Below are 16,798 nucleotides of genomic sequence, written 5' to 3' on the forward strand. Positions count from 1 at the left end.
TGTAGATAACTGAAACGATCGCTCTAGTATCTGGGTGGAGGACAAATCTGTGGGGGATCAGACCAGACAAAGGCTCATGAGTTAGAAGTCGGCCGCAGGAGTGTTAGCAGGACCTGATGGTGGTCCAAACCATAGCGATGGTGGCCAACATGCAGACGAGTGAAGAGGAGCATGTATCTAAGAGTTAAAATGGGTGGGATATGGTGACCGGTGGGCCCGGGTGAAAAGGAGGGCAGTCAGTGAGGATTCCTGGAAGCCTGCACGGGGGACTGCACGGAGACAGTAGCAGCAAAGACACAGACTGTGAAGGAAAAGGAGAGAAGACAATGAGTTCAGTTCTTACTATGTCGAATTTAAGGAGCCCATGAAAGAAGTGAACTGGAGAGAAAAGATTTGGGAATCAATGACAGGTGGTAGATAAAGAGATGTCCTGGGACTGTGTGCAGAGTGCAAGGACCAAAAACCTTGGGGAATCTAAGCCTTTGTCCTGATGACACATCATAAAGTTGCCTTAACATTTTTCTTTACTTAACCTGTGCACAGACTCCGGTGAGTTCTCTAATGACTATTCTCTCCTTCTTTCTGAGTAATAAAAACCTTGAATTTAGTGCTGCTCCTTGCCACCCAGCTAAGACTACATTTGCTAGTCTCCCTTGCAGGCTGGCAAGGCCGTATGACCAAGTTTTGACCAGGGAGACATAAATGCAAGTGTTCTATGTAACTTCCAGAAAGTTTCTCAAAGACGGGAAGGCATGCCCTGCTTCAGCCCTTCCTCCATCATGATGCCTGGAACACTGATGTAATAGCTGCAGCTCTGGCAGCTCTCCAGGACCGTGAAGAGGACACGCTATGGGAAGAAGGATGGAGAGCAAGATAAAGCCCATGCCTCTGATGACTGCAGGGGAGCCAGCATGTCTATCTCTCTATGTGAGAGACAAACATACTTCTATTTGGATTAAGTCACTATTAATTTCTGAGTGTGTGTTTATAAAAGTCTGAAGTTAATCCTACTGATATAATAGGTAAGCCAGAGAAAGTGCTCTAGCCTTTTCAAAGACTGATTCCTATTAGATTACTGAATGATTTCAGCATGGCGCCTTTAGCCCTGCAGCTCTACACTCAAACTCCTTTATTAAATGCAGAGCCTAGAGGGATACTTTCAAGATAATTAAGAAATGAGGTTCCATTAGGAATACTGTCTTAGTTGACCTTACTGTAGTCGGCAATTCTGAGTCAAACTATAATTACAATGCCCATAAGTTTTAAGGTGTTAATCATAGCAACGTGAATCTAAAGAATTACAAGATATATTGTTTTGCTACATTTAAATCAATATAGAAATTAGTATCTTACCTTTACTAAATATGACTCTACATAACATGGAAGTTACCTGAGCTAAAAGAGCTGCCATTTCTAATGCCAGGTCCTTGTTCAGAGGAAAAAGTCCATTTATTATTTGATCATTTGTCTGATACATTAACAGCAACTTTTCTCTATCAGTCTCTCCACGAGCTTGCATTGAGAAATATAGTCTAAAAAAAGAGAAAATCTTTCATTAGACGGTATTCTTACAAAGGAAGAACGTAAAAGGAATCCAGAGGACTAATGGGGGTTATTCTAACGTAGTTCCCCAAGTGATACAAACTTAGACCATTATTATTTGTCAGTGATCTCTGTGTCTGTTTCATATAATATTTTCAGCAGAGGAAAAGCTGTTTTGAGGTTGAGGAACGCTTCTATGCTATTTTTTATGCCATAAAATACCAAATCCTTAAGTGCTACTGAGGAAGAACCTAAGGCACTGAGTGAAATTAAATATGCCCTCTCTTGGAAGGGATGCTGATGTAACCCTTCATTTCAATGGGCTGTATAAAAGCAATTCTCAAAACACTCATGATCTTTCCTAAATACCTTAGACATACTAGGGAATAGAAAATGAAGGTTTCAATTCTAAATTAACATCAAATGGGTGGGGGTGGCAGTTTTCTCTGGGGGTCTAAAAGATCTTATTTATACATTTAAATGTTTTGACGCCTTTTTTTTTTTGCCGTATCTGGATAAGCAGCTTTAGGAGTTCAAAAATAGTCTACATGTTGCTATTATTACTTGTTGAAATAGGAGATATCTTTTATTTGCCTAGGAGGCCTTCAGCAATTCAGTGACCTTCTTTATTTACTCATTTTGCCGCTTCACTATTCAGGAGAAATGGGGGCTCTGACTTCAGGCTCCAGACCAGGCACGGGGTGCTGTCAATGCTGTAGATGTTATGACAGTGGGGTGGGTAAGCAATACCTTGCCATACTTTAAAGATTTATTTACTGATTTGAGAGAGAGTTATTGGGGTGGGGAGCAGAGAGAGGAGAGAATCCTCAAGCAGACTCCCGCCCTGAGCGCAGAGCCCGACCCATTTTCTATTCTTTCTGGCATGCCCAAAAGATGGAACCTGGAAAGGGGAAATGAAGCTCTATAGGCAAAAAGGGAAAAACAATTCCGGACACGTATATAAGAAGACAACATGGAGAATCGCTGACTCAAGCCCCTAATGAAAGAGTTTGGGCTCCAACAACTACACAGGGACTTGGACAGAATGTGGAGAGGAACCAGAGAGTCACAAAAATGATCAAGAGTCAGAAACTCAAATCCACGGTCTTGAAGAGACAAGGTGCCAGGGGAATGTGGTGTGTCTCCAATATGAACAGCTTCTAGGCACTCCCCAGTCCTAAAGAGACCTGCGGTAGAGGAAGTGGGCGTCTGTCATGCAGGCAGGGCCTGGGTCAGACAGCAGGGCTATTTGCAAATGTCCACCTCCTCACTTGACACCAGGAAGTGGAATGCTGTGGGATGGAAATGTCATCACTACGAGGACCAGTTCTGCTACCTGGACGTGGCAGGGCTCCCAGCGCTGCTGGGGGACCCTTGTTTGCCTCCGACTGGCTCATATTTCATTCCTAGGAGCATTTATTTCCTGCTGTTGTTTTTCTCCTCCTCTTGTTCACTTACTTCCCTTCCCTATTCCTTCCTCCAGTGTCTACTGATGACACTCCTGAACTGCAGTCGTGACCCCCTTGCCTGCTGCCTCTACGGCGACCACCTCAAGTCATCTGCTCAGAAGGCACCACTCTGCAAACCCTTCTTCAATATTCCCACAACATCTTGTACATACACATGTTATATTCATAGTGAGAGCCAATATGGATGGGCATTTACTGTGTGGCTGGCTCCAATTCGGATTTACATTTGCCAAACTTAGTCCTTCAGAAGCCCTAGAAGTAGATACTGTTTGCATTTCCATTTTATGTAGAAGGTATCTGAGGCACAGAGGTGGTAAGTGACTTGCTCAAGGCCACACAGTGAGGTGGACAGCCAGGATTATAACTCAGGCGGTGTTTCTCCAGAGCTCCTGTTCTTCACTACTCTGCTCTACTGTTCCTGTTACAGGATTAATTACATTGCTAAGATTTCATGTCTTTCTCTCCCTGTAAACTGGAAGATTCTAAAGGGTAGGGGAGGTCTTTTCACCTTTGAATCCCCAGGGCTTCGATGAAGCCTGGCACTGGTGCACACTGAACGGATGTTTACGGCATGAATGGGTAAATGAATGGTAGAATCACTAAACACAGGAATTATTTGCCAAAAAAGCCTGAAAAGTCCCCTTCTGTAGCCTTGGGTAAGTGACTTAACACACTAAAGCTTCAGTTTCCTCCTCTGTAAGATGGGGATAATAATAATACCCGTCTCACTGGGGTGTTGCTAGGATTATATCAGAAGATGCATAGAAGGAGCTCAGCACAGGGCCTGGTGTGTGGTAAGTGGTCAATAAATGTTGGCTATTATTATTACTGTTAGTATTGTTATTAGGGTTCTTCTCTAGTGGTCTTTGGAATCACAAGAGTCTCTTCATTCTGGATTTTTTTTTTTAAGAATTTATTTATTTATTTGACAGAGAGAGACACAGTAAGAGAGGGAACACAAGCAGGGGGAGTGGGAGAGGGAGAAGCAGGCTTCCCACCGAGCAGGGAACCAGATGCAGGGCTCAGTCCCAGGACCCTGGGATCACGACCTGAGCTGAAGACAGAAGCCACCCAGGTGCCCCTGGATTTTTTTTTTTTTTAACAGTACCAATGACCTTTATTGTCTGTAATAGGAAGTGGAAGAGGGGACATGAGAACCCTGGCTCCAGGGGCAGCTCCAAAGACCTACTCTGTCTTCGTCCCCCAAAAAGCCATTCTGGAAACTTTTTTAGTGTGAACACAGCTGGAAGAAATGGGATAACCTAGATGACCCGTCAAGATCCTTCTTGGCTTAGGAGCCAAAGGATACAGGTGTTAAAGATGGCAGAGATGGGAATGTCCATCTATGCTCCAGAAAACTAATAATCACAAAGGACTACTGAAAATAACCTTGTATTTCAGGGGGGGATAGGAAGAGTTGTCTTCTTCAGGGAAGGACCCTTGCCAGTTTTGTTTTGTTAAAAACACGTCTTGACTTCTGTGGTTTCAAACACACAGTATGAAACCAAATTGAATAAGCAGCTTAAACATAAACAGAATTTAAACATTAGTTTCCACATGGTTGCCTACAAAAACAAGTTCAAATGCTATTAATTAGACCTTTATCCTCTACATCTAAATAATTAAAATTCCATTAACTTACTAAATATAAATACAAATTCCACGATAGAGAGCTGGTGTGCAGTTTCGCTCATTACAGTGCTGCCTGACGTGAAGAACCAAGTCCTTGGCCACATGATAGGTCATGGCCAGTTCCCCTCCTCACTGTGTCACTGGAAATTAGGGCTCATTGTCTAAGCTATTTATACATACATGCAAAACGCGACCGTATGTAGAAACATAGTACTTTCTCAGAGTTGTGGCTATCCAGCCATTTCAAACTTCTGTTAAAAATTAAACCTTTTGGTTGAGTTGCTTTTTTTGTCAGAGATATTGTCATGGGGCTTTTTTTTTTTTTCTTTGACAAGGCAACCTTTATTATGTGTTATTCACAACTCTCTTTATCCTTTCTAATGGCATTTGCTAGACTTGGAGTATTATTCTTATTTGTGTTTCAAGACTACCTTTCTCCATTTCATCCATATTTGATTTGGGTTCCAATCATAGCCATCACAGACAGAATTAGCATGTACTAAGCATTCGTAAGGTATGCATTATTAGGAATCGTCTTAGACTTGGAAATAATTCCATTTAGTTCCAAGAAAACCAAATGAGAATTCCTGAACCTCTCTGCATAAAGACAGATGGCAGGTCAGGTCCAAGAGTTGGCTCTCTTCCACAAAAGTTAAGATTAAGAGACAGGGCAGCAATGGGGACCTCCAGATCAGTGCTTCTCAAAAGTTAGCACGTGTAAGAATCGCCTGGAGAATTGTTAAAACACAGACTCCTTATGCCCAGAGATTCTATTTGACTCAATAGGTCTGAAGGGGGCCTAATAATTAGCATTTCTTTTTTTTTTTTAAGATTTATTTATTTATTTATTTTAGAGATAGAGAGAGAGAGGGAGAGAGAGGGAGAGCAGGGGGAGGAGCAGAGGGAGAGGGACAAGCAGACTCCTGGCTGAGCGCAGAGCCCCACACCAGGCTTGATCCCACGACTCTGAGATCACAACCTGAGCCAAAATCAAGAGTCAGACGCTTAACCCACTGAACCACCCAGGTGCCTCTAATTTGCACTTTTTTTTTCTTTTTAAAGATTTTTATTTATTTATTTGAGAGAGAGCATGAGAGGGGGGAGGGTCAGAGCTCAGAGAAGCAGACTCCCCGCTGAGCAGGGAGCCAATGCGGGACTCGATCCCGGGACTCCAGGATCATGACCTGAGCTGAAGGCAGTCGCTTAACCAACTGAGCCACCCAGGCCCCCCTCTAATTTGCACTTCTAATGTATTTCCACGGGATCCTGAAGCTGCAGGTCCACCGCCCGCACCTTACGAACCACCACTCCAGCAATCACAGAACTAAATCAAAATCATCCGGAAGGTCCAAGTCTTCCATACTTGATGTTAGCCAAAAGGCCGAGCAAGTCTTCCAACCTGCTGTACTTGCCAGTCACCAAAGGACCACAGATAAAGGCTACCATCAGTGGCAAGAGGTTCCTTCAGGAGTAGAGCCTACTAGATTTCCATTATCTAAGTAATCCTGCTTATCTCCAGGAAGCATGATTTTAAAATCTTAGATACCAAAGCTTAACAATCACCTTCTTGTTACTCACAAGTCTTGCAAATCACCACAGTTCATGAACCCCTGAATAGAGAAGCTCCTTCCAATGGCTACGACCAATGGCTCATGACTGCCATTTATTCGGATCAAAGGAATCCGTTCAAACAGTGGGTGGCCTTCTGAGAGTAGGCGCCAATATGAATGCACCATATTTATTCAACCATTCCCCTATTAATAAACACGTGAAGTCCCTCCCAACACTTAGTTTTCACTGTTACAAAACATATGGCAAAGAAGATACTGGGATGTACTGGAATATTCTCATTCACATACGTGGGTATTTCTGTGGGACAGATCATTAGGAAAAGAAATCCCTAACTGGATCAAAGGCTATCAAATTCTTTGTTATATAGTGTCTTTACTACTTCTTTTTTTTTTTTTTAAGATTTTATTTATTTGACAAATAGAGACACAGCGAGAGAGGGAACACAAGCAGGGGGAGTGGGAGAAGGAGAAGCAGGCTTCCCGCTGAGCAGGGAACCCGATGTGGGGCTCTATCCCAGGACCCTGGGATCATGACCTGAGCCAAAGGCAGACGTTTAACGGCTGAGTCACCCAGGCACCCCAATAGTGTCTTTACTTCTTACACTCCAATTTTAGGCCTACGAACATCTTCCAAAAGTTGGCTTCTGAAAGAAGTAACCATTAAATCAGTAATTCCACCAGTAATTCTCTGGTCTGATATTTTAGATTTCTTATTTTATGGGGTAGAAGATCCACATAAAATCAGCAAAATACCTTTTTATTTTTTTGTACAGTTTATGTCACCTGGTCAGTGAACACTGTTTTTACTAAGTACTACCTTCTGCTAATACATGAGAAAATACATGAGAGCAGGAACACAAGCAGGGGGAGTGGGAGAGGGAGAAGCAGGCTTCCCGCCAAGCAGGGAGCCCGATGCGGGGCTTGATCCCAGGACCCTGGGATCATGACCGGAGCCGAAGGCAGACGCTTAAGGACTGAGCCACCCAGGCGCCCCATTATTTTATTATTTTTTTAAAGAATTTATTTATTTATTTATTTGACAGGGAGAGAGAGAGAGCACAAGCAGGGGGAGCGGCAGGCAGAGGGAGAGGGAGAAGCATGCTCCCCACAGAGCAGGGACCCTGGGATCATGACCTGAGCATAAAGGCAGACACTAAACCGACTATGCCACCCAGGCGCCCCAGATTTTGTTTTATTTAAGTAATCTCTATGCCCACCATGGGGCTCAAACTTAAGACCCCAAGATCAAGAGTCATATGCTCTTCCGACTGAGCCAGCAAGGTAGGTGCCCCCAGAAATATTTCTTCCTACTACAGATCTTCAGTAGAGTATTTGAGTATTTAATCTTTATGAAAAATGTAATGCTAAAGAAACTGTTGAAAGTGAAAAAAATTCACCCATGTAGTGACCACCTTAAGAAAGCAGCTATTCTTTCTTACAGTTTTTTCCTAATCTTTGTCCAAATGCATATTTTTATAAAATATACCCGTTCATGACTTAAAGAGACTAGAGTGAGAAACAAAATTTTATGTGACAGTTTCTCCCTAGAGAAGCAGAGTTTCCTTTTACTGAAAAACCAACACACAAATAAATGTTGTAACTAGCAAGCCTATTTAATGAGAAAGTGTTGGCGCATGATTTGAGCATAACGGTACACCCATACTTTGACATTTGGATACAGCATTACACACCTGTTTTTATAAGTTAGACGAACAGTTCTCGTACCTTCCCATTTCCCAGGCTGCTGTTCTTTGGAGGCCTGCTCCCACTTAGAAATAATGTCACATATCTAGAAGGGAAGAGGAAAACAGAGATTTAGAGCAATTCTCAAATCAGCATTTTTTGAAGACAAGCATGTCTGCAGACTGAAAAATTTCCAATTAACATGATCAAACCAAACAGACTGAAGCCTTTTGTTTTAAGCTTCTGTGCACTCCTGGTTTTAGATTTAATTATAAATTGTTCTTTGGTCCACTTATCCTCTTGGACACCCATTAACTTTGGACTGTGGCCATGAATTTTTTACTCAAAAAGGAATCTTAATGAAAGACTGCATGAGACTGGAAACAAGAAGATTCCAGGAATTTTTTTCATAATTTAGTCATTGAAGAAGCAACTTTTCCACCTTCTGAGTTTATAAAGACTGGAATAACTGAAGTTATCTCAAAGAAACTTGAAATGTAATCTTAAGATTCTTTGATTGGAAAGAAAAAAAAATTCTTCAGGTATCAAATAAATGTTTGCTTGCTTTTTTTAACAGGTCGTCTAGAGAATTATAAATAAAAGTTTTAAAAAATATGTGGTAAGCAGTATACTCAGCTCAAGTCAACCAAAAAGACTAGCTTATCTTCTTGACTAATTATTAACAACAGTGCTCTAGGAATGTGTGTCTCAAAAATTTACATTTGAATGTGCTGAACCGGATAGGATATACCTGGAGCTGAGGAGAAAAAGACATTCCTTTATCTAGATTTCTCAGTATGCAGACACATATGCAGAGGGGTGGGGAGGCGGGTAGCACACCTACTAACCAACATTTCTAATGAACTAAGTATGAGTTTCAACAGTGTTCTGTGGAACCCCTTCTGGCCCCAATAGGCTGATCTGCAACTGAAGTTGGGCTTCGGTAGTTCGAGGAAAAGTACTGACATTTCATGTCCTCTTAACCTGTGGGATCTATTACTTCTGATTCTATTTCTTCTCCTATTCTGCCTCAATTCTTTCATCTTCAAATCACAGAAATACCTTCACCCTGCAACAAGGCGCTTATTCCCAAGAGCAATCAAGGACCATATCAAGTAAGGAAAGGACCCAGACCCAGTTCTAGTTGTGCTATTGGGTGTAAATCGTTTTCTGCTCTTGGGCTACAGCTTCCTCATTTGCAAATAAGAGGGCTATTCCTGTAAGGTTCTATGGTTCTGTATTTTATATTTCTGTTACCATTGCTAGATGGAAACTTTATTAAAGTCATTTTACTATGACCTAGAAAAGATTTTTTAAAAAATCTTCCAATTTTCCATCTTTGTTCATGATTTTCCTTATGTTTGCAATTCCCTCTTTATTTCCACAGGCCCATTTTCTACCCGTCCTTTAAAGTCCAGTTCAGCTCTTCCTGATTTTCCAGTGCTGAACTTAATCTCTGTGGAACATTCACAGGACTCTTAAATCATTTATCACTTTAAATTTTGGCTTAAGTTTATCAGCGTATAAGGCTGCTCTTCCCCAAGCAAATTATAAATTCACTGTGGACAGGGACTACTTCTGGTCCTTCTTTGCATTGCCCAGAAGGTCCAGCCCAGCTCCTACAACAGGTAAATATTGCCTAGTGAATGAACACGATAAAAAGCTATTTTATTAGGGTTTCCATACCTCCTCTCTTATTACCCTACTAGTTAGGGTGGTATTGCTATTATTAATCTTTTCCTGTCTTAACATGGAGCATGTGTGTGTGCAGATTGTGTTTAAGAATTCTACTTCAACAATTTTTTTTTTATCGTGCAGATTAGATGATTTAAAATTTTTGAAACCTCCTGAACTAAATTTTTTGCAAATAGCAAAAAGTAGCTTCTTTGCTGTTTGCCGGGTGTGCCTTCTTAAAAGGAGTTGGCTTCACCTTTATGTTTCCTTGAAGACAATGCTCTAAATCCCTGCCAGAAGGATCGTCCGTGAATAATGCAAAGCCAGACTGTGTTGGCTTCCTCATTCCTGTATCTTGGTTCAAAGTGTTCAAAAATTCTTCCACTGTGGTAGATGCATCAAATCCAACTACCTAAGCAGAAATAACAAAGTTGTTCTCTTAATTAAAAACTATGTACATTTCAAACTTAAATTTCAAGAGGGATTTTAGGGGGGAGACAGGGCATATTTGATGCATGATTAATGATAACATATATTTATCTAGGTGCTTTAACTCCCCCCCAAACCAAATCTCCACTGGAGAAAATTAATGTCATCTTAATTGCTAGGTTGCTGTAAGAATTCAGAAATCTTGGCTTCAGCCAACACACATGAATTCAAAATACAAAGATCATTTGACAGCCATAAACATCTTGCAGAGATATCATGCCCACCCATTAAAAGCAAACAGAGAACTACAGTACAATATGCAATCTTTAAGCTAATGGAAAAAAGTAAACAAGAAATGCACTTAAACAGTCATGCGGATGTAGAGTCGAGTATAGGGAATATAGTCAATAATCTTGTAATCACTTTGTATGGTGACAATGGTAACTAGACTTATCTTTGTGATCATTTCGTAATGTATATAAATGTAGGATCACCACATTGTACACCTGAAAGTAGTGTAACGTTGTGTGCCAACACTTCAATTAAAAATGAATAAATAAATATAAATACTGTTTGTTTCTTTAATATGCAGTTACATATCTGAACTCTGTGATAAAAAGCTATGGCGGCAAAGATTAGCTGCCGGCTTTGGAACATGTTTGCTTCCGTTAATAAGTGAACATCTGGGGACGCCTGGGTGGCTCAGTCGGTTAAGCAGCTGCCTCCGGCTCAGGTCATGATCTTGGGGTCCTGGGATCGAGCCCCATGTTGGGTTCCCTGCTCAGCGGGGAGCCTGCTACTCCCTCTTCATCTGCCCTTCCCTTCACTTGTGCTCTCTCTTGCTCTCTCTCTCTCTCTCTCTCTCAAATAAATAAATAAATAAAATCTATAAGAAAAAATAAGTGAACACCTAGATCTGAGAGCTGGAAGGCCTGAGAGGAGTTTTCCCAGATAATTCTTGAGATTCGGAGACTTTGAAAAAACTAAGTCTATACACACCCACTGTCAGTATTTATTTTCTCACCTAGCAAGTGCACTGGTTGGGAAAAGCCTCAACCAAAGTGTTTTTGATTTTCTCTATCAGAATTTTAAGAGCAGTAAAACTCCTCCCTTATTTGGCTCAATTTGGATTTCAGTGTGAATCCTTCTTAGCAAAAGTGTTTCAAAACTCAGCTGTTCTGATAGAAGATGTAATATATTTGCACATTTATGATCACTGACAGCTGATGACAAAGGTAGGAAGATAGTCTCACTCCCCTATTCCACAGAAGCTACACGCAAGATTCAAGGTTAAGCAAGCATGCTTTCATCAGGGCAGAAAGTGTAACCCACCTGATATATCCCATTCATGAAGTGCACGGGGATACTGAAGGGCAAAGAATGATGGTAAGGGTTTCGAAGAAGGGTTGAAAGAATTTCCATTCTTGAGGGTCTTGCTTCTCGATCTCCATTTTGTTGTGTTCTTTCCACACATCGCTGACAGTAAATGGCATATTTTCCAAATTCTGTCCTATAATACACAACTTAAGATAAAGCCTAGGAATAAATTTGAGACAACCTAATACATTAGGTTGGTGTACATTACCATGTCTTACGCTAACTTTGACATTAATTCTTCTTTTTGAATGATAATATTAAACTGCTATAACTTTTCTCAAATTCTAGTTTCTTTACTTTTGCAACTGACTGAATCAAACTTCCCCATAAAGCAGTCTTCCTCTTTATTGTATTATTGTAGTCACAAAATGAATTTAAAGTTACCAGTCATTATATGATCAATAGACAGGAATTATATTAACAAATACAGAGGAAATAATTGTATGAAAATAGGATAGGCTAACTTAGGAAACATGATGTAGCAGAGTTCTCTTTGGAGGAACATGGAGGTTAGTGCTTGACTGCTAAACTTGGTAAGAAAATACCTTCAAACAACAAAAAAATACATGTATGTTCTTTCTTAACCCTATAAAACATGCACTTCTTAAAAAATCTTAAGCATTAAACAAAACCACTGGAGTAAATAAATGCAAAAACTGGATAGAGATCTTATTTGCCCTCATTTGTTATACATAATTTTTATAAAAGCAGACTGATAATACCTCCAAATATGTTTGTATTGTAAAGTGCCTTTTAGGCAGACTTTAAAATGAAACCCTTTAGGGGTGCGTGACTCTTGATCTCAGGGTTGTGAGTTTGAACCCCACGTTAGCTGTAGAGATTACTTAAAAATGAAATCTTTAAAATGCCTCCCTTTGGGGTGCCTGGGTGGTGCAGATGGTTAAGTGTCCAACTCTTGGTTTTGGCTCAGGTCGTGATCTCAGGGTCATTGAGATTGAGCCCTGCGTTGGGCTCTGCACTCTGCAAGGAGTCTGCTTAAGACTCTCCCTCCCCCGGGGCACCTGGGTGGCTCAGTCAGTTAAGCGGCTGCCTTCAGCTCAGGTCATGGTCCCAGGGTCCTGGAATCGAGCCCCGCATCAGGCTCCCTGCTCGGCAGGAACCCTGCTTCTCCCTCTCCCACTCCCCCTGCTTGTGTTCCCTCTCTTGCTGTGTCTCTCTCTGTCAGATAAATAAATAAAATATTAAAAAAAAAAAGACTCTCCCTCTCCCTTTACCTCTTCCCTCTCTGCACGTGCACACTCTTTCTTTCCCTCTCTCTCTAATAAATAAATCTTAAAATGCCACCCTTTGTCTAGGGGTTCTTCAGTGACTACAACTAAAAGCACGTGACCTTGGGGTGCCTGGCTGGCTCTCTCAGGAGAGCATGGGACTCTTGATCTTGGGATCATGAATTCAAGCCCCACACTGGAGTATAGAGATTACTTAAAAATATAAATAAATAAATAAATAAATAAATAAATAAAATCACATGACTTTGATCACAGAGTCCCCCAAATATAATACAAATTGGGGAGTATTTTATTTCTAAGTTGTTTTCTGTTATCATTGTGTTTCTTCTGTTTGTTTTAGAGCCAGAGTCTATTTAAGTCGCATAACATGAGCCTGTTGCGCAGAATGATCCTGATAACTCCCGGCTGGGTGCCCTGGGTCCCACTGTAAGAAAGCCATACCGACAGGCGATTTTAAATGTCTTTTTGAAGGGGGTAAAAATTCTGAAGCAATTCAAATACACACAGGTATAAAAGGAGGGAAGACCCTCGGGGAAGTTTTCCCACATAAAAGAGTTCAATGTAGAAAAATAGCTACAGGGAAAACGAAGGAAACAAAACAGTTGCTTTTAGGGAATGAGCACCCACTCTTGCTAAGTCATCCAGCCCTGAAATGTACAAAGACTTTTCACTTAAAAATATTCTTTGTCGGGTGCCTGAGTGGCTCAGTTGGTTAAGTGAATGCCTTCAGCTCAGGTCATGATCCTGGAGTCCCGGGATCGAGTCCCGCATCGGGCTCCCTGCTCAGCAGGGAGTCTGCTTCTCCCTCTGACCCTCCCCCCCTCATGCTCTCTCTGTCTCTATCTCATTCTCTCTCTCAAATAAAGAAATAAAATCTTTAAAAAAAAATATTCTCTGTCAATTTTTCAAGCCTTTATTGCAGCCTTCTGTAAGAGATTTAGCACAACAAAGGAAATATTTTCCAAGCCTCACACAAAGGAGAACCAAGGGCTCCTGTACCAACAGTCGTTTCACACATTCCTCCGCAAATGTACCTGGCAGGTTACTAAATACTTATGACTTATTGTCGACTTTCAGAGCCACGAAAACCGTTCAGCTGGCTAGTTGTCTGCACACCTGGAATCTGCATTCCTCTTTAGGTGGAGCCTGAGGAGCCACAGGAAAGGATGGTGGGGAAGGAAGAGCCCAACACAGAGAGCCAAGAGCTGCCAGCCCTGGGCAAAGAGAAGCACCCAGGTTAGACACCATCTGGCAGGCAGAGACCCGAGCGAGAGCCAGTGTGACTGGCAGGGGCTGTGAGGAAACGGATGATGATGGTCCTTCTCAGCCCCCACACGTTTTTGCTTCTTCCACATAAACGTTATCTGCTTGGAGTATTTACAATACAAACATCCCACGATAATCCATCGAATTGTATACCCTATTGTCTACAACTGAGGTACCCAAGGTCATGTAGATATGGTAGTTCTTTTGACATCACTCTCAAAGAGTAGGGGGCATTGTTTTTGTCCACTTATGTATTTACTCATTTGCTGAAATAGAAGTAATGGCTTTGAGGAAAGGCAGACTGAAAACAGTAAAAAATCATATATCCCAAACCAAAACCAATCTACCCACACATACACACATATATATATATCTAAGTAAGGGGCAAGTATAATAATATTAGCAGAGGTTATCTCTATGTAATGGGATTACATGTGATTTTTGTTTTTCCTTTGCTCTGTTCTGTATCTTCTTTTCTATTTTTTTTCTTATTAAGCAAGAATAACTTCAATCATTTTGTAAATGTTATATGAAAAAGAAGGAGGGGGAAAAAGGTACTGTCTCTGCTCTTGAGTTACCTACAGTCTAGGAGAGTTATATATTTTAACAGTAATTTACAATATAACATGGCTAATACCATGTCATAATCTTTTTTTTTTAAGTATAACCAACGGAGGGAATAATTAACTGCTGTGGGAGTCAGGGAAGTATTCACAGGAGAGATGTTGCCTGGGTCAACTGTAAAGTCTACAGGTAGGAAGAGAGAAGGGGACCCAGGTAACAGGAAGAGCAGCAGGTGCAAGGTGAAGGATAATGTGAAGGCATGGTGTGCCTGAAGAATGGGGTGTGTTTACTCTTTCAGTGTATGCTGGATGCAGGATGCATAAAATTAAGTGGAGAAAGAGGAGGCTTCAGGAGCTAGATTATGAAGGGCCCTCAATACAAATGAAGCTTAAGCTTCCAACATCACTCATGCATGGGCCCTCCAAGGCCTGGGAACAGCCGTATCTACTGTGTTTATATGATTCTGTGTTCTTTTAAAATGTGTGAAAGTAACATACTTAAAAAAAAAAACACACATTATTAGTATAAGCTTAAATTGTATAAGCTCCAACTCCCATGAAACCTGAATCCCCTGAGAGTACTATTTGCTAGGGTAAGAACTTTCTAGTTTCATCCTGCAGTTAATGGGGAGTTAATAAGCAAAGATTAAAACAGGCATTCATTGAAGAGTAAACATCAGTGACCAAAAGCTACCTGAAAATAAACTCAGCTACACTAATAGTTAAAGAAAGGCATCCTAAATCACTAGTGAAATACCACTCTTTACCTGGAGAGAATTTAAAAGCAGAATGACACTGAACATTGTTGAAAATATGCGGAAATTCTAGAAATGGATTCAAAGAAATTCGCTGGACTTGTACTCAGAGTTTAGGTTTTGGAGATGTCTACGGTAGTGGTATTTATTATAAGAAAAATGACTGGAAGAACCTAAATGTGTAGTGACTGATATTAATGCACCGTTAATGTTTTTGAAGAATGCTGAAGGATACAGGGGAAATGTTATGTTCTACAGTTTTAAAAAAGTAGTATGCACACTGCAGCTTTAGTGATGTGGAAACAGTGAGTGTGCATAAATACACACACATACACACTTATACAGAAACATAAATATATAAATAAACTGAAAGAATAAACATCAAAATATTCATAGCTATTTTTTCTTTTCATACTTTTTGCATTTTTCAAATGTCTATATTGAGTATGTATCATGCTCACGGTGAGGAAAACAACATCATTTTAAATTGCACATATAGGTATCAATATATACCTGCAGCGGTCCTGGTTGATTCTGTGGCTGTCTCCGTCTTGTCTGTTTAATGAGCTGACAGCAAATTTCATTCTGGAGCTCAGGATGTGTCAGACAGATTTGCAAAGCACTCTGGGCTAGAGATATATGATAATCAATCGCAGGGGAGTCAACTGCTGCATTTATAAAAAGCTGGCATGTCTGAATTAAAAAAGAAAAGATATATTCAAAGTGAGAAATGATTAGATTTATTCTGCATGAATTATATTGATTCTCTTCATGGCAGTAGTTTTTGTTTAAAAGGATGGAAAAAGATATATTATGATAACACTAACCAAAGATATCTGGAGTGGCTACATTAAAATCAGACAAAGTAGATTTCAGAGCAAGGAATTCTGCGAGAGATAAAGAGGGTCATTTTATAATGACAGTGGGGTCAGTTCTGCTAGAGGACATAACAATCCCAAATGTTTATGTACTTAATAACACAGCTTCCAAATATATGGAGCAAAACCTGATAGGATTGCAAGGAGAAACAGACAAATCCTCAATTATAGTTGGAGATTTCAATATCCCTTTCATAATAATTGAGAGAACAAGTAGACAGAAAATCATTAAGGATTTAGAAAACTTCAACAACACTATTAACCAACTTGACCTAATTGACATTTATAGAACACTCCACCCAAGAGCGGAATATGCGTTCATTTAAAAAGTATACAGAACATTAATGATCTGTCATCCACCAGACTATAAACTTCATATGAACAGTGACTCTGTCTTATTTATCTTTGTATTCTCTACACAGCATAGAGTGACACAGTAAATGTTTAATGAATTAATGCATTTAAAATCTGATTAAATGTAATATATATTAAGAAAGGTTAAAGGGAAGTGTTCATAAACACAAATGGTTGGCTTTAACTACCACGTTGTTATATATAGTGGGTAGTCTTTACCTCTTCTGAAAACAGAATATAATCAAATAAATTGACTCTCTAATCTAAAGCACTGCGCCCAAGCATTACATGAAATGCTCCATGAAAAAAAGATTTCTACCATTAAATTTCATCATGGTAAGGAAGTACCTATCAT

General features: G+C 40.4%; 1 protein-coding gene across 1 annotated transcript in view; it reads right to left on the reverse strand.

Moving 5' to 3' along the window:
- Positions 1–16,798, reverse strand: part of PLEKHH2 (pleckstrin homology, MyTH4 and FERM domain containing H2) — a 97,247-nt gene that overhangs the window by 11,600 nt on the left and 68,849 nt on the right. Inside the window, exons 19-24 of the mRNA XM_021701203.2 lie at positions 15,725–15,904; positions 13,744–13,841; positions 11,333–11,510; positions 9,828–9,983; positions 7,906–8,003; positions 1,391–1,532 (exon numbers count right to left, since the gene is read on the reverse strand). Of these exons, the coding sequence (XP_021556878.1) occupies positions 1,391–1,532; positions 7,906–8,003; positions 9,828–9,983; positions 11,333–11,510; positions 13,744–13,841; positions 15,725–15,904 (852 nt within the window). The remainder of the gene's footprint in view (positions 1–1,390; positions 1,533–7,905; positions 8,004–9,827; positions 9,984–11,332; positions 11,511–13,743; positions 13,842–15,724; positions 15,905–16,798) is intronic.

The sequence above is a fragment of the Neomonachus schauinslandi genome, chromosome 10, assembly GCF_002201575.2.
Source record: "Neomonachus schauinslandi chromosome 10, ASM220157v2, whole genome shotgun sequence".
NCBI lineage: Eukaryota > Metazoa > Chordata > Mammalia > Carnivora > Phocidae > Neomonachus > Neomonachus schauinslandi.